This window comes from Trachemys scripta, chromosome 10, assembly GCF_013100865.1.
Source record: "Trachemys scripta elegans isolate TJP31775 chromosome 10, CAS_Tse_1.0, whole genome shotgun sequence".
NCBI lineage: Eukaryota > Metazoa > Chordata > Testudines > Emydidae > Trachemys > Trachemys scripta.
In genome coordinates this window covers 192,068-210,364 of record NC_048307.1, presented here as the reverse complement: position 1 = coordinate 210,364, position 18,297 = coordinate 192,068, and the positions used below count along the sequence as shown (strand labels likewise).

Genomic DNA, 18,297 nt, shown 5'->3' with positions numbered 1-18,297 from the left:
GATACGTAACATGGGGGAAATAGATTCAATGTGTGTAATGGCTCAGCCATTCCCAGTCTCTATTTAAGCCTAAATTGATAGTACCTAGTTTGCATATCAATTCAAGTTCAGCAGTTTCTCATAGGAGTCTGTTTTTGAAGCTTTTCTGTTGCAAAATTGCCACCTTTAGATCTGTTACTGAATGGCCAGAGAGGTTGAAGTGTTCTCCTACTGGTTTTTGAATGTTAGGATTCCTGATGTCAGATGTGTGTCCATTAATTCTTTTGCGTAGACTGTCTGGTTTGACCAATGTACATGGCAGAGGGGCATTGCTGGCACATGATGGCATATATCACATTGGTAGATGTGCAGGTGAATGAGCCCCTGATGGCGTGGCTGATGTGATTAGGTCCTATGATGGTGTCACTTGAATTGATATGTGGACAGAGTTGGCATCGGGCTTTGTTGCAAGGATAGGTTCCTGGGTTAGTGTTTTTGTTCTGTGGTGTGTGGTTGCTGGTGAGTATTTGCTTCAGGTTGGGGGGCTGTCTGTAAGCGAGGACAGGTCTGTCTCCCGAGATCTGTTAGAGTGAGGGATCATCTTTCAGGATAGGTTGTAGATCTTTGATGCGCTGGAGAGGTTTTAGTTGGGGGCTAAAGGTAACGGCTAGTGGTGTTCTGTTATTTTCTTTGTTGGGCCTGTCTTGTAGTAGGTGACTTCTGGATACTCTTCTGGCTCTGTCAATCTGTTTTTTCACTTCAGCAGGTGGGTATTGTAGTTTTAAGAATGCTTGATAGAGATCTTGTAGGTGTTTCTCTGTCTGAGGGACTGGAGCAAATGCGGTTGTATCTTAGAGGTTGGCTGTAGACAATAGATCGTGTGGTGTGTCCTGGATGGAAGCTGGAGGCATGTAGGTAAGTGTAGCGGTCAGTAGGTTTCCGGTATAGGGTGGTGGTTATGTGACCATCACTTATTAGCACAGTAGTATCAAGGAAATGGACCGTTTGTGTGGATTGGTCTAGGCTGAGGTTGATGGTGGGATGGAAATTGTTGAAATCATGGTGGAATTCCTCAAGGGCTTCTTTTCCATGGGTCCAGATGATGATGTCATCAATGTAGCGCAAGTAGAGTAGGGGCATTAGGGGATGAGAGCTAAGGAAGCATTATTCTAAGTCAGCCATAAAAATGTTGGCATACTGTGGGGCCATACGGGTACCCATAGCAGTGCCACTGACTTGAAGGTATATATTGTCCCCAAATGTGAAATAGTTGTGTGTGAGGAAAAGTCGCAAAGTTCAGCTACCAGGTTAGTAGTGACATTATCGGGGATACTGTTCCTGACGGCTATCAATTTAGGCTTAAATAGAGACTGGGAATGGCTGAGCCATTACACACATTGAATCTATTTCCCCCCTGTTAAGTATCCTCACAGCTTCTTGTCAAACTGTCTTAAATGGGCTATCTTGATTATCACTACAAAAGTTTTTTTTCTCCTGCTGACAACAGTTCATCTTAATTAATTGGCCTCTTAGAGTTGGTTGGGCAACTCCCACCTTTTCATGGTGTGTGTGTGTGTGTGTGTGTGTGTGTGTGTGTGTGTGTGTGTGTGTGTGTGTGTGTGTGTGTGTATCTCCTCACTATATGTTCCATTCTATGCATCCGATGAAGTGGGCTGAAGCCTATGAAAGCTTATGCTCCAAATAAATTTTAGTCTCTAAGGTGCCACAAGTACTCCTGTTCTTTTTGCAGATACAGACCAACACGACTGCTACTCTGAATACTGTATTAGTAACATTGGTCTCTCCTGCAAAAGGTGGCTTTTTCCACCTCTTCATTCTGGGTAACATTTTCTCCTTTATGGCAGGACCAGGCAAACTTATGATTTCAAAGAAGCATATTATTTCAAAACTTCCATCAAGAAGGTAGATTCACTGCCAATATCATACAGCTTAGTTACCAACACCTTAGGCCATGTCTTGCCAAAAAAACGGTCAGTGTAAAGTTTTGTTGGTTGTCTTTTAGCACTTTTTGATAGCCATTATTGCATGTTCATGCTGTCTTTCTGTCAGAAGAGAACGTCTACACTTGGGGCAGCAGCATCGACACAGAGCAATGCGCTATGGGAAGCTATCCCACAGTTCAGCTCTCCACCTTCTGCCACTAGGTCTTGTGGGAAGGTGGAGTAGATCACAGCGCATCGTGGGTCCAGGCTCAATGTCCCATGATGCACTGCTTTGCATCCTAGCATTCCACGTGCTTCTGTCTTCAGTTCGTGGCATTTTTCAACATCCCTTGTTTTCTGCTCAGCCCGCCATTTCTGCCTGAAAGAATGGCTCCCGCACTGCTCTTCAATGCTCTGCTAGCTCTCAGTAGCACATTGCGAATGGCAGTGTAGTTAATAATGAAGTTCTTAACTCAGAGATTCACAGTTGTCTGATGTGCTGTCTGACATGGATAAGAGCAACATTAAATGACTTTTGGCATTCATGGAACAGCTGCACGTGGTTGACCGTCGCTTTTGAGCTCAGGAAACTAGCACTGAGTGGTGGGATTGGATTGTTATGCAGGTCTGGGATGATGAGCAGTGGCTGCAGCACTTTTGGATGAGGAAAGCCACCTTCCTGGAATTGTGTGTTGAGCTCATCCTTACCTGCAGGGCTAGAGCACCCAAATGAGAGCTGCCTTCTCGGTGGAGAAGCGCATGGTGATCACAGTGTGGAAGCTGGTGACTCCAGCCTCCTACCAGGCGGTCGCAAATAAGTTTGGAGTCAGGAAGTCAACTGTTGGGACTGTTAACACAAGTGTGCAGGGCCATTAATCGCATCCTGCTATGAAGGACTGTGACTCTTGGCAATGTGTGTGAAATAGTGGATGGCTTTGCAGAAATGGGTTTCCCTAACTGTGGAGGGGCTATAGATGGCACGCAAATTTCAATTTTGGCACCAGACCATCTTGCGACTGAGCACATCACTAGGAAGGGGTACTGCTCCATGGTGTTGCAGGCGCTTGTGGATCACCATGGGCATTTCATTGACATCAACACGGTGTGGTCCGGAAAGGTGCCTGACGCATGCATCTTCAGGAACACCGGCCTGAATAGAAAGTTGTTGAAATCCCCATTGTGATCCTGGGCGACCTGGCATATCCTTAATGCCATAGCTCATGAAGCCTTACACGGGAAACCTGAATAGCAATAAGGAGCTGTTCAACAATAGGCTGAGTAGGTGCAGGATGACCATGAAATGTGCGTTTAGCAGATTAAAGGCATGCTGGAGAGGATAATAGTCCCATGGTCATAGCTGCATGTTGTACATTGCACAATATTTGTGAAGAGAAGGGTGAAAAATTTGCTCAGGGCTGTGCTCCTGAGGTGCAGAATGCCTGGCTACGGCTTTTGAACAGCCAGATATCAGGGCTATGAGTGGGGCACAAAGGGGGGCAGTTTGAATCAGAGAGGCTTTGTGGAAACACTTTGAAGATGAGAACCAGTAATGTATATTATGCTCGGGACTGCAATGCTTAGGTTCATAGAAGATTAGGGTTGGAAGAGACCTCAGGAGCTCATCTAGTCCAGCCCCCTGCTCAAAGCAGGACCAATCCCCATATAAATCATCCCAGCCAGGGCTTTGTCAAGCTGGGCCTTAAAAACCTCTAAAGATGGAGATTCCACCACCTCACTAGGTAACCCATTCCAGTGCTTCACCACCCTCCTAGTGAAATAGTGTTTCCTAATATCCAACCTAGACCTCCCCCACTGCAACTTGAAACCATTGCTCCTTGTTTTGTCATCTGCCACCACTGAGAACAGCCGAGCTCCATCCTCTTTGGAACCCCTCTTCAGGTAGTTGAAGGCTGCTATCAAATCCCCCCCCTCACTTGTCTCTTCTGCGGACTAAACAAGCCCAGTTCCCTCAGCCTCTTCCCATAACTCATGTGCCTCAGCCCCCTGATCATTTTTGTTGCTCTCCGCTGGACTTTCTCCAATTTGTCCATCTTTTTGGGGGGGCAAAAACTGGATGCAGTACTCCAGATGAGACCTCACCAATGCCGAATAGAGGGGAATAATCACTTTCCTTGATCTGCTGGCAATGCTCCTATTAATGCAGACCAATATGCCATTAGCCGCCTTGGCAATAAGGGCACACTGCTGACTCATATCCAGCTTCTCATCCACTGTAATCCCCAGGTCCTTTTCTGCAGAACTGCCGCTTAGCTAATTGGTCCCCAGACTGTAGCAGTGCATGGGATCCTTCCGTCCTAAGTGCAGGACTCTGCACTTGTCCTTGTTAAACCTCATCGGATTTCTTTTGGCCCTATCCTCCAATTTGTCTAGGTCCATCTATCCCATCATCCAGATGATTAATAAAGATGTTGAACAAAACCAGCCCCAGGACCGACCCCTGGGGCACTCCGCTTGATACCGGCTGTCAACTAGACATTGAGCCATTGATCACTACCCGTTGGGCCCGACAATCTAGCCAGCTTTCTATCCACCTTATAGTCCATTCGTTCAATGCATACTTTTTTAACTTGCTGGCAAGAATACTGTGGGAGACCGTATCGAAAGCTTTGCTAAAGTCAACATATATCCCGTCCACTGCTTTCCCCATATCCACAGAACCAGTTATCTCATCTTGGAAGGAAATCAGGTTGGTCAGGTATGACTTGCCCTTGGTGAATCCATGTTGACTATTCCTGATCACATTCCTCTCCTCCAAGTGCTTCAAAATGGTTTCCTTAAGTCCCTGCTCCATGATTTTTCCAGGGACTGAGGTGAGGCTGACAGGTCTGTAGTCCCTTGGGTTCTCCTTCCCTTTTTTAAAGTTGGGCACTATATTTGACTTTTTCCAATCGGACGGGACCTCCCCCAATTACCACGAGTTTTCAAAGATAATGGCCAGTGGCTCTGCAATCACATCAGCTAATTCCCAACTCAATGAAATTGAGTTTTGCAAGGAAGCACTTGTGATTTTTGTGGCCTAGGATTCTATGTAAGCAAATGATTAAACTGCTTATTTGTTGCTGCCATCTGCTATCACAATTTGCAGGAAACAAAGATTGCTTATCATTCAAAAAACTTAGCTTTTATTGCACAAAAAACAATACTCCCCACACACAAAAATGCTTGAGGGGAGAGGAGGTAGCAGGGGATGGCTGACTTTTAGAGCAGTGCGTAAGTCCAGCTATCATTTTAAAAGGTGTCTGGGGTGGAGTGAATGGGAAAGCGAGAAGTCCCAGAAAGCAGAAAGGAATGCGCAAGGTGGAGTTTGGGGAAGGCATAGAAAAGAGTTCTGAAGGGGAAGGTGGGCATGCACCATCTGCTCAGTCTGGAGCGTTATAAGGGACTTCAGCATTTGTTTGCTGCTCCATAATTTTAATCATCCTGTCAGTTGGGTCCCTAATAAAGGCCTCATTTTCTTTTCTGTCCTGCCTTTCAATTTTCCTCCACTGCCTGCGTTCCCTCTTTTCTGCATTTGAGTATTGCAGCTCCTGGAACATGTCCTCCTTGCTCCGCCGTGGGCGCTTTCTTATCCAGCGGAGGCACTCCACCAGTGTGTAGGGGATGCCTCTGAAGGGTGCATTTGCAGAAACGCAAAGAACAATACACAGAAGCATGATTAAGTACAAGTACAGCATTGAAACAGTACATTAGAATACAGCTCTAGTAACACACCAATCACTTTCTCACTGACCCTTAACAAGCACACATGCCAGTGAACACCCCAAGCATGGTGAGTTTATTGCGGGGCGGAGGGCATTTTACATGGGGAGAAAAGCAATATGAAAGGGTCGTGGTGCAGTCAACTGGGGACAATATTTTAAACTTCACACTGTTTTCCACAGGTGGGGGTCATTGTAACAGGTATCTCACTCCTGAGAGTAAGCAGAGGAGCAAGGGTGTATCTACTATACACTTGCAGGTTCCGCTCTAGTCCCTATGTTGCTCGCCTGTGTGCTGCTTTGGTCCTTGCACAAGTGATTGCAGAATGGTATGGGAAAGTTTTCTTCAATGGGGGAAGGAACAAAACAGATCTACCAAGGAAGCTTCGGCAGAGGATTGCCAAGTACCTCCAGAAGAGTTTCCTAGAGATCTTTCTGGAGGATTCCTGTGAAATCTTGGTGTGCATCAAGCCCCTGTTCCGCCATACTGCTTAGCTGTACAGGGATATGTCCAGCACACAGAAACACAGCCCACCTTGTACATTTCTATGCCCTCAACCCATCTCTGCACTTCACAAAGCAAAACCACTTACCAGGGATCTCCTCTCCTGCTTCTTGCTTGTTGGAGTGTGACTGCTGAGACTGGCTAGACACCTCTGGAGTGTAGAACAGCTCCTGACTAGAAACACCACACTGCAACCCTGCTGTGGGCTCCACATGATTGTCTAATTCTACGTGTTGATTGATAACTTCGTCCTCTGGGTTAGGTCCATTTTCTGCCAGCTCCAGCCCTGATGAAGTATCCATGGGGCTCTTGGAAGTGGGGTCACCACTGAGAGTAGCGTCCAACTCCATATAAAAATGGCAGGTCTGTGGTGCAGCACTAGAGCAACGGTTTGCCTCCCTTGTCTTCTGGTACGCGTGCCGTAGCGCCTTGAGTTTTACTCTGCACTGCAACGTGTCCCAGTCATAGCCCTTTTGGCACAGGTTTTGAGAAATCTGCCTGTAGGTATTGAAATTCTTATGGCAGAAGCACAGCTGGGACTGCATTACCTCTTCTCTCCAAATACTGAGCAGATCCAGCAGATCCACATTGTTCCACGCGGGAGACCGTTTGTCACATGGAGCCGCCATTGTCACCTGGAAAGATGCGATGTGAACTCTTAAGGCCGAGCAAACAGGAAGTGGAATTTCAAAAATTGCCAGGACTTTAAAGGGGAAGGAGTGGACTGTGGCTTACCTGACTGCAGGGCAGTGGAGTTGGAACAGCTGACCTGAGCAGTCAGGATGGGCATTGTGGGACACCTTCTGGAGGCTAATTAAAGCGATGCAATCAAGTGTGGTGTCTGCATTGGCACTTTGCTGACAAAACTTTTGCGCAAAAAGCCCTATGTCTCTTGTCAAGGTGGTTTTATTTTGTCGCTGAAACGGCAATGGTTTTTTTTTTACCAAAAGTGGAATTGCAGTGTGTACATCTCCACTCTTTTGTTGCCAAAAGCTGCCTTTTGGCGACAAAACTCTGCGGTGTAGTTAAGGCCCTAGTTCACATTCATGGGTCCTGAGGTGCTTAGCACCTCTTCAATTAAACTGATCAACCTTGGGTTCCATCTTTGCTAGAAACTTTTAATTGCTTACTACTGTTTCTCTGCACAGACTTCAAAATAAAACCCACCCCTGCATCATAACAGACAATTGAGATTATCTACTTGCAGAAGATGATGCTTCCTAGGCATGCCATGGGACAGTTGTGAGCAATTCCAGGCTTGTCAAGCTGACATCTTTCACAGGCAGTTTAAGGATTTGTTTCTAGTGGTTTGTTTGGTTTTTAATCTGTTTCTGAATTAAATTTCGTTCTTGCCTTTTAAAAATTAAACTCGGCTCTGCTGAAACAGTTTTGATAAAAGCATAAATCAGCAAACAAAGTGAAGTATCTCCTGAGCCTGTGGTGTCAGATCTGTGCACACTTAACAAGAGGGAAATTGAGACTATTCAGTCATATTAGGTGAATGGAGTCTTATCCCTCACACTGCAGTTGTTAGAAGTGCCTCAGATTGTGAATGTTATCTTGAAAACAACTGGGCCCCAGAAATCTTCACAATGAACTTGATTTGTTTGATACAAATTAAATCTGTCTAGTAGCTGTTTCATGCAGGTATTCCCAAACTATTTGGACAGATTTAAAAAAAGTTACAAATTTACAGGGTCAAAAACAGATACTTGAGTTATTTCTTTAATATATTAACTTACTTTATGCATTTTTATTAGGGCTGCCAATCGCGGTAATTCACTCGATTAACTCAACTCAAAAAAATTAATCACGCTTAAAAAGTTAATCACGATTAATCGCACTTATAACAATAGAATACCAATTGAAATTTAAATATTTTTGAATGTTTTCTACGTTTTCAATATTGATTTCAATTACAACACAGAATACAAAGTGCACAGTGCTCACTTTATTATTTTTGATTACAAATATATGCACTGTAAAAATTATAAACAAAAGAAATTGTATTTTTCAATTCACCTCATACAAGTACTGAAGTGCAATCTCGTTATTGTGAAAGTAACTTACAAATGCAGTTTTTTTTGTTACATAACTTCTTTCAAAAACAAAACAGTGTAAAACTTTAGAGCCTACAAGTCCACTCACAATTTACCCAGGAATTTAAGAATATCACCAAATCCTTCCCCAAACAACTTCAGGAGAATCTCTATACCCTCATCCCCCACAAACCCACCCCAGGGCCCTTCTACATACTTCCCAAGATACGCAAACAAGGGAGCCCAGGCAGACCCATCGTATCTGTTCATGGCACTTTTACTGAAGGAATATTGGAATTCATAGAAACCATACTCAAACTACTCATCACAGAAAGGGACACTACTGGCTTCCTCCAGAAACTCTGCAACATTAACAACCTCCTTCTGAACATTATACTTGCTCCGATAGAGGTCACCTCCCTGTACACCAACATCCCTCACAATCACTATCACAACAAAAGTTGTTTTTCTCTTGCTGATAATTGCTCATCTTAATTAATTAGCCTCTTAGAGTTGATATGGCTCCTTCCACCTTTTCATGTTCTGTATGTATATATATATCTCCGTACTATATGTTCCATTCTATGCATCTGAAGAAGTGGGCTGTAGCCCACGAAAGCTTATGCTCAAATAAATGTGTTTAGTCTCTAAGGTGCCACAAGTACTCCTGTTTTATTTTAGTTTCCTCTCCCTTTATTACAGTGCTTAATAGTTTAGTTTATTATATAGAGAGCTTGTTTGTTTTACATAATGAGAATGTCCTGGTTTGCATTTCTGAAGAGGAAGTTTTGGTGGTTTGTACAACACATTGTGACCCACACTGATGATCTCAGTAGCTAAGACAAAACTATTATGTCAGATTGGCATTTTATTCAATGGATGTTTGATTTCCTACAGTCATCGGTGAGACTTTCAGATGGAATATTCAACACACTGCAGAGCCAGCTAGTGAGGCCTATGCTTAGATAGATTTATTTTGCTCAGGCCAGGGATTCTCAACCTTAGTGTGGACCACATCTTAATAGCCAACTCTCCTCCCAGCTATAATTGCCTAAGATCCCTAAGGCACCTAAAATTAAATGCTTTCAAGAAAGTGATATTAGGAAAGTATTTAGTGTATTTTAACTAATGCAATATGGCATCTAAAAATCAGGAGAGCTTTCAGCAATTGAAAAGTCTCTCAGAAGTGGGTAAGGCATGATCATCATTGCAGAGATTCAAGAATGCTGAATATAAATTTGTATAGAGCATCAGTTGTGGTTTCAGGCCTCTCTACTCTGATTCTTGAATGGAATTTTATTTCCTCTAGTTTACACTTTTGCTACTTAGGTATGTCACTTCAGTGAAACAACTGTTTTAAAAAAAACTTGTTTAATGTAAACATATCAGTCCACCATAATGTGTAACATGCATGTTTTTATATTTGTATTTTACTTATAATAAAATCAGTTATGATCACACTGAGTGGAGCAGTATGTTAATTTAAACTGTTAGGGGGTCTACTTACTGTACAATGCCTTTGTAGCAGATAGTTTCCACAGACCTTGTGTTTCCTGTGAAGCAAGTCCTAATTTTTCTTTCATTAGAAACTCCGAGAAAACAGCAGCCAGAGCTTAAGGTAGCATCCTTTCCCTTTAATGAGAACAAACTGTAGGATTGGGGAATATATGTTATGACCCAGTGGAGAGGACGGTACATGCAGCATTACTAGTGAAAAGTGCACAATGTGGTCTGAAGGCATAAAGTATGTCTTTGATGCAGTCAGTACTTTAGAGTAGTGTCCAAAGGAGTCGTTCCCTGCCCCAAATACCTTTGCCTATGGAGTATGTTAAAAATTGACTGTTTAAGGGCAGGGCTTTGGAGCTGTGCTCTGGCTCCGCTCCAGCTCCAGGCAAAAACCTGCAGCTCTGGAGCTGCTCTGTGCTCCAGCTCCGGGATCCACTCCAAAGCCCTGTTAAAGGAGTGATTAAATACAGTTTTTCAGGCTATCAAACATTCTTTTACACTAGAGCTTAATTGCTCTGGTTCAGTATTATAGCACATTAAAGCTAGAATATAACAGCTATGATTGTATGTAAACAGCAGTTGAGGAATTCGTTTATTGCTGGTCTCAAAACACCAACAGCCAACTTTAAGCAGTGTGTTCTCTTCAAAGGCTGAATCAATCTCTCCCCCATCCTATTCCCTGCCTTGCAGAGACTATGTATGCACACTTCCCCACTCTCCTATTACGTTCCCTAAACATGTTCACGGCTTTTATTCACCCTACCTTCCTTGTGTCTTCTGGCTCTGCATGACTGTACAGCAAGGTACTTGTTGGGCTCCCACTGCAATCCATCTCTTGCTGGGCACAACTTCAGAGTTTGCTCTGCTTTAGCATCACCACCTGGACCATTTTCAGGACAGCTTAAATTACATTTCTAATGCTAGACATAATTCAGTGTGTCTTACCATGTTTCCAAAGTTGTTGATGGTGGACAGTTATAACAAATACTACTTGTATCCAATAATATCTAGTACCACAATGTTACGATAAGGCCATTGCGGAGAAACTAAATGACTTATTTGCATTGGTCTTCACAGCTGAGGATGTGAGGGAGATTCCCAAACCTGAGCCATTCTTTTTAGATTTGAGGAACTGTCCCAGATTGAGGTATCATTAGAGGTGGTTTGGGAACAAATTGATAAATTAAACAGCAATAAGCCACCAGGACTAAATGCTATTTACCCAAGTTCTGAAGGAACTCAGATGTGAAATTGCAGAACTACTAACTGTAGTCTGTACCAGATGACTGGAGGATAGCTAATGTGAGGCCAATTTTTAAAAAGGGCTCCAGAGGTGATCCTGGCAATTACAGGCCTGTAAGCCTGATTTCAGTACTGGGCAAACTGGTTGACACTATAATAAAGAACAGTATTGTCAGACAGATAGATAAACCTAATTTGTTGAGGAAGAGACAACATGGTTTTAGTAAAGGAAAATTATGCCTCACCAATCTACTAGAATTCTTTGAGGGGGTCAACAAGCATGTGGACCAAGGGGATCCAGCAGAAATAGTGTACTTAAATTGTCAGAAAGCCTTTGACAATGTCCCTCACCAAAGGCTCTTATGCAAAGTAAGCTGCCACGGGATAAGAGGGAAGGTGCTCTCATGGATTGGTAACTGGTTAAAAGATAGGAAACAAAGGATAGGTATAAATGGTCAGTTTTCAGAGTGGAGAGAGGTAAATAGTGATGTCCCCCAGGGGTCTGTTCTGGACCAGTCCTATTCAATATAGTCATACATGATCTGGAAAAAGGGGTAAACAGGTGGCAAAATTTGCAGATTACTAAAGATAGTTAAGACCCAGACAGACTGCAAAGAGCTACAAAAGGTTCTCTCAAAACTGGGTGACTGGGCAACAAAATGGCAGATGAAATGTAATGCTGATAAATGCAAAGTATTGCACATTGGAAAGCATAATCCCAACTATACATCTAAAACACTGGGGGTCTCAATTAGCTGTTACCACTCAAGAGAGAGATCTTGGAGTCATTGTGGATAGTTCTCTGAAAACATCCACTCAATGTGCAGCAGCAGTCAAAAAAGTGAACAGAATGCTGGGAATAATTAAGAAAGGGATAGATAACAGGACAGAAAATATCATGTTGCCTCTGTATAAATCCATGGTACACCCACATCTTGAATACTGTGTGTGGATGTGGTCGCCCTATCTCAAAAAAATGTATTGGAATTGGAAAAGGTTCAGAAAAGGGCAAAAAAACAATTAGGGGTATGGAACGGCTGCTGTATGAGGAGAGATTAATAAGACTGGGACATTACAGTTTGGAAAAGAGACAGCTAAGGGGAGATATGATTGAGTTCTATAAAATCATGACTGGTGCAGAGAAAGTAAATGAAGTGTTATTTACTCCTCATAACACAAAAACTAGGGGTCACCAAAAGAAATTAATAGGCAGAAGGTTTAAAACAAATAAAAGGAAGTATTTCTTCACACAATGCACAGTCAACCTGTGGAACTCCTTACCAGAGGATGTTGTGAAGGCCAAGATCATAACAGGGTTCAAAAAAGAACTAGATAAATTCATGGAGGATAGGTCCATCAATGGCTATTAGCCAGAATGGGCAGGAATGGTGTCCCTAGCCTTTTTTTGCCAGAAGCTGGGAATGAGCAACAGGATGGATCACTTGATAATTCCCTGTTCTGTTTATTCCTTCTGGAGCACCTGGCACTGTCCATTATCAGAAGACAGTATACTGGGCTAGACAGACCTTTGGTCTGAGCCAGTAGGGCCATTCTTATGTTCTTATTCCACCTTGTCAGATTCACAGGGTCTGGTCTATGCCCTAGCCAGTCCCTTGGGAGTGACACCTTTAGCATGCTGGACCCTAAAGATCTACCAGTTCCACAGGGGCAGGCCTATAGACTCCACAAATTTGAAACTGGACATTTGGGCACCAGCGATCCCCATCTCTCTTTCCGTGGCTCCCTATAGTGAATTCAGCCAAACGAGATGCCTGCAGGAGGCTTGTTCCTATCCCTTCTGGTGAAATGTTCTCACTATTTGCAACAACACCAAGCAGCCTTTCCAAAACAAGGTAACAATTTATTAGTCATCTGGCAAAAAGAATCTGAAAGTCCTTAGATCAGCATACAGAAGCAGTTTCTGTCTGAACCAGGTCAGAGCCTTATGTCCCTGAGTGCTCAAGCTCTTAACCCAGCCACCTGACCCCTTTTGCCTTTATTCGCCAACTCATGGCCTTTACTCTGTGCTTCCCTGAAGAGAAGTGTGTGTGGGAAATCACCTTTCTCTTGTCTGTTGGTTGCTAGGCATGAATGTCCCAGCCCCTGGGGTTTCCACTGTCTAATGTGGATCCACTATTCACCTCATCCCTTCCACTTACACTCAGCACACAGCAATGCAAAGCCTAGAGGGAGGCTGAGGTGCAAACAGGAATCATAGAAATATTACCAAAATCCCCATCTTCATCACACAATCCTAATATGTCATACAAAGTACATAAAGCTTTTTCAGCAAGATCTGTGTCAGCTACAAAGTACTACTGTTTAGAGATGAGAAATCCCTAAAAGCCATCCTGCTTCAAAGAGCAGAGAAGCAATAACTGGAACCAGTTTTCTTTTATGTTCCTTTGTTCCTCCTTGGGCCACTGATGTTTTGGGGATTCTGTCACTGCATGCCCTGTAACCCTGGATGCCTTAATGCTATGCCACTATGTCTCAAAATCCTGACACTTGTAGCCAGCATACAAGCATAAGGATCTCAACCTGGCTTCCAGCAGCCTAGTTACTTCTTGCAAGGTGACCCCAATAGACTTTTCAGTCCCAAGTCTCCCAAAATCTGTCTAGGCCAAGTCCTTAATTACCAGATACTTGGACTACTCCCCTCTACTCCATCACCCCCAAAGAGTGAAACCAGCTCCCCATGTTATCAATTCACTTTTGGACTTATACTCTACACAGTGTGCACAACAGTCCTGCTGGGGGTAAAAACTGTTGATGTACACACTGCTGATGTGCATTAGCAGTTCACTAATGAGCTTTAGTTTAGTCCCCTTTCAAAGAGGAATTGTTAATGTGCATCAGCAGTATGCACATGGACAGTTAGGATGCAGCAGACTATTGCAGGGTAGATTCATTCCCCAGCATGCCATGAACTAATGTGCAGATAAGCCTTGACATAAAGGCTTCAACTAGAGAGCTATATGCAGGCAGACTCTGTACCTCCTTGTTGTCCTGCTGAAGTCAATGGAGTAGACACAGTGGTCCCCTACAAAAACCCAGTTGCAGGAGTGGAGCCCAAGTCATTTCACTGCTCATGGAAAAAGTCTAGACAACATTTTTTAATTTTCCTTTCAATTATGTTGATGGTTTCTTTATACAAATTTTCAAAACTCACTTTTATAAACTCTTTAATCTTTTAGTCTTTTTTTAACTCCCTTCCAAATAACTGGTTTATTGGCTGTTTGTGCAGCAAGCTTTTCACTGTCATCTTCTGTACTGTCATCATCACTGTCACTGCCATCCTCTTCACCAGATTCTTCATCACATTGTGCCATTCTGAAAACAAGAATTTTTTTTCAGAGGTATAAAAGCAAAAGAACTTTTTGAAAGGAGAATGAGAACTGAAAGTAATTACCCTATGGAGCTGGCTGGTCTATTAGGATTTGAAAATTCTTTTCCAGAGTCAACATCAAATGGATCTGGAAAAAAAATTACATCTGGTAAGAGTTAAGTTTAAGATTCTTCATTCAGAGAGGAAAATGAAAGGGATTCTGCTGACTTAGCCAAGATTTGGCTCTGTATGAGGAAATCCAGTGACACACCGCTGCTCATCTTGACACTTTGAAAACCAGGCCCCTTCCCTTTAAGGCATCTCCCGTTGAGTGCCCAAAAAATTGAAGCACTTAAAATCACTAGTCACTTCTGAAAATTTTGGCTCTAAGCTCCACCTCATTGATGGGTGTATCCATAACCTAAGTGAAAGCAGATATTTTAAGAAAAGCTCACAACAAATTGCCTTTAGTCAAGCTGTGGAATGTGTCAGTTTTGGCTTGAGAAAAATTGAGATCTCAATTAAAGTAAAACTGACTCATTTACAGTGCAATAAATCATTGGGAGTGGACTACATCCACCCTGATTGAATTGGCCCTGTCAACACTAGTTCTCCACTTACGAAGTAACTCCCTGCTCTCCATGTGTCAGTATATAATGCCTGCATCTGAAACTTTCACTCTATGCATCTGAAGAAGTGAAGTTTTCACCCACGAAAGCTTATGCCCAAATAAATCTGTTGTCTTTAAGGTGCCACCAGACTCCTTGTTGTTAGTGCAATAAAGTATACATTTCCCAGGGAGCTTTAAGGTTGTTTGTAGTAAGCAGAGATGTCAGTTGCTTTATAGGCGAGTATACACACACAGCCTCTACAAATCATAAATAGCTCTTGATCAAAGTATTGGAGAGGGGCTCCTGACAGAAGGGAAGAAGATTGAGTGAACGAGTCTGAACTTGGCCTCACCTCACACAGGGCCAGAAATCCACCCAAGTCTCATCATCAGAAATGAGCTAATTCCAGCTGACAACTCCATCTGGAAATCAGTGAGTTTCCAAAAGGTTAAGAGTCTGAGTAGACCAGGGCCCAGTCTAAGAGTGAGAGAATTGCAGAATTCCATCTCAGAAGTGGTAAAGGCACAAAGCCTGACACCCAAGGCTGTACTCAGAAGGACCAGCAAGGAGACAAGTGCAGCTAGCCCTGTAACCGTGACAGAGGTCATCTAGTCCTCCTGCCTTTCTGAAGGACCGGAATAGGCATGTTCCTTAAGATCTATTCTGGTAAGTTTAAGGATTCTTTTCTAAATGTTCCAAGTAACTGGGTTTCCACTTCCCTAAGGAGACTATTCTATTCCATAAACTAATATACTCCAGTGACAAGGAGATGTTTGTTATTCAGCTTAAGTTTTCACTCAGTTTCATCCCCTTATCCAAGACACAAGGGGCTGTCTGCCCTCCCCCTCAGAATGTGGATGAGATGCACCTCCCACTTTGTGGGGAGAAGTTACTGGCAAAGCCAAGACACCATGGTTGCAGGCTTGGGTCATGTGAACTGCCAGCACACAGTTAGCCTAGGGAGGGACATGAGACTTAGCCACTGTCCTTTCCCCTCCCTGCTCTGGGTGGATAAGAACTGTAGCCTTCACACACACTTCGGCAGTTTGTGTTGGGATATTTTTTGTGTGCCTCCTGCATTGAAGTGAAGTGCTTTCCCAAGAGTGGGAGTGAGGGGGAGAAGACAGAACATGCAGGCTGAAAAACCACTGAAGGAGCCAGAACATGGAAAACTGGCACCAGTTGTGCGACATGGAAACTGGGACGGAATTGTACTATACTTTTAGTACGTTACTTTAGTCTGACTACATCTGTCTGAATTTTTAGATAGCTTTTCAGGCAGGGACTTTCAATCTTCTATTCTGTCTGTACAGTGCCCACAAAATTGGGGCCCCAGGCTTGGCTGGGACATTTATGCACTGCCACCATACAACTAAAATTTTGCAATATGAATCTAGTTTTAATTTGTGCCAATATTTCTCCTCTTTAGGGCTTCCCATATTTATCAGTCCTCATTAGTGTTCAAACTTTCCAATTCAGCACTAGTAAATGTAACAAGGGAGCTGTTTACCTTCTTTCTTCCTTAATTCCCTGAAAACATCCTTTATAAAACTAAACTAATCAGGGCAGCCACTCTGTTGGGTAAATGAATGTCCATATAATGCCTACTGAGATTTTTTTTTGTCTTTAGCAACAAAGCATTCGGAATAGTCAGGAAACCACAAGGAAAGGTCATTCAAAGGGAGGCTTTTACCTATATCTTCAGTTTCTCTTTCTTTTGCACTTGCTAAAAATTCCTTTTCAACTTTCAGCACCTCTTCCTGGCAATGGCAGGCCGCATATTTCTCCAAGAGATTTTTGTTCAATTCAAGAAACACTTTTCCCCATTTGAACTTTCTCAGAAGAACGGTGGCTAGATCAGAGAACCCTAAAATAGAAAACAAATATGACCAGCTTCTCTTCAAACATGGGACTCATAACAAAAAACAAACAAACAAAAAACACAACAACTTACAGCTGCCTTGATATCTAATCAGCATAAGTTCAATGCATAGCATCTGTCACTAAAACAGTGATACATGAGACATTTGTCAGCATCCTTGAATGTTTTGGAATCTAGATCTGGAGACAGGAGACTTAACATGAGGCACCCAAGTGAATCCAGGAGAAATTCACGGTGTTCTAGTTAATCAATCTCCTGAATGTGGAAATATAAAATCTGATGTTGTACAGTACAGTGTAAACAAAAGGTAGATCTCTATACAGCAGTCAATAATCAGCCAAAGTCTACTGTTAACCCACTTCCAAGCCCTCAGAGTGGAAAGTGCAGGTCTATGATGGTTTCAAACTTCCTTCTCTAACAGGATTCAGGGAGCGGCGATGGACAACGGTTCCCTGACCACCTTGAGAGGTTGAGACACGCCACAGGCTCTGCTAACAATACGTGATGACCACCAGCTCTATCTCCTCCCCTCAGAGACTGATAGCAAGGGAGAGACACACATGCCTACACTCAGTGCCAATTTGAGGCCCTAGTTTTAATCTTAAAGATCCACAATGGGTTGGGGCCCAGCCGCAGCCAAGTCCCCTATTCCAACACAACAAGAGCTGGTTTAAATTTTTCAGAACCAACCAATGAAGGTTTTCAATACAGTGGAACCCCATTTTTCCAATCTAATTGGGAGCAGTGCCAAATCAGATAATCAAAAATTAGGATAATCTGGAGAATGGGCAAAGAGCTTTAGCTCTGGCTTCAACTGGAGCCTGAGCCCTGCCACTTGGGCCTTCAGCTCTAGTTTGGTTAATACGGAGAGCCAGATAATGGAGGCTTGGATAAATGAGGTTCCTATTGTAACTTCATTAGGAAACACTGAAGCTTTTCTCAAACCAGCTCTGTTTATGATCCCTTGAAACAACTCTACTTCCTCTAGCTAAGAGCGAAGCCTTCAAGAGTTAAAGATAAGGTATTCTCACTGATGGTTTCTTCGACCATGGGATGGTGTTCCAAGAAGAAGGAGTGCTAGGCAGAGACGGGCTCCACCTAACGAAGAGAGGGAAGAGCATCTTCGCCAGCAGGCTGGCTAACCTAGTGAGGAGGGCTTTAAACTAGGTTCACCGGGGGAAGGAGACCAAAGCCCTGAGGTAAGTGGGGAAATGGGATCCTGGGAGGAAGCACAAGCAGGAGAGCGCAACAGGGGAGGACTCCTGTCTCATGCTGAGAAAGAGGGACGATCATTGAGTTATCTTAAGTGCCTATACACAAATGCAAGAAGCCTGGGAAACAAGCAGGGAGAACTGGAAGTCCTGGCACAGTCAGGGAACTATGATGTGATTGGAATAACAGAAACTTGGTGGGATAACTCACATGACTGGAGTACTGTCATGGATGGATATAAACTGTTCAGGAAGGACAGGCAGGGCAGAAAAGGTGGGGGAGTTGCGTTGTATGTAAGAGAGGAGTATGACTGCTCAGAGCTCCGGTATGA

The 18,297-nt window shown here is 43.3% G+C and overlaps 2 protein-coding genes across 2 annotated transcripts; both read right to left on the bottom strand.

Moving 5' to 3' along the window:
* Positions 1-4,751: 4,751 nt before the first annotated feature.
* On the bottom strand, positions 4,752-8,002 carry LOC117884535 (zinc finger and SCAN domain-containing protein 29-like). The gene is made up of 2 exons (XM_034784986.1): positions 6,235-8,002; positions 4,752-5,549 (listed from the first exon to the last, which is right to left on the bottom strand). The coding sequence occupies exons 1-2, from the start codon at positions 6,773-6,775 to the stop codon at positions 5,509-5,511; spliced, it is 582 nt and encodes a 193-aa protein (XP_034640877.1). The 5' UTR covers positions 6,776-8,002; the 3' UTR covers positions 4,752-5,508.
* Positions 8,003-12,773: 4,771 nt separating this feature from the next.
* TSR3 (TSR3 ribosome maturation factor) lies at positions 12,774-16,739 on the bottom strand (the record flags this gene model as incomplete). The annotated part of the gene is given in 3 exon segments (XM_034783205.1): positions 12,774-14,266; positions 14,346-14,409; positions 16,566-16,739. Coding segments are annotated over 3 exon segments (386 nt in total), but the record flags the coding sequence as incomplete, so codon positions are not given.
* Between the last annotated feature and the right edge of the window lie 1,558 nt (positions 16,740-18,297).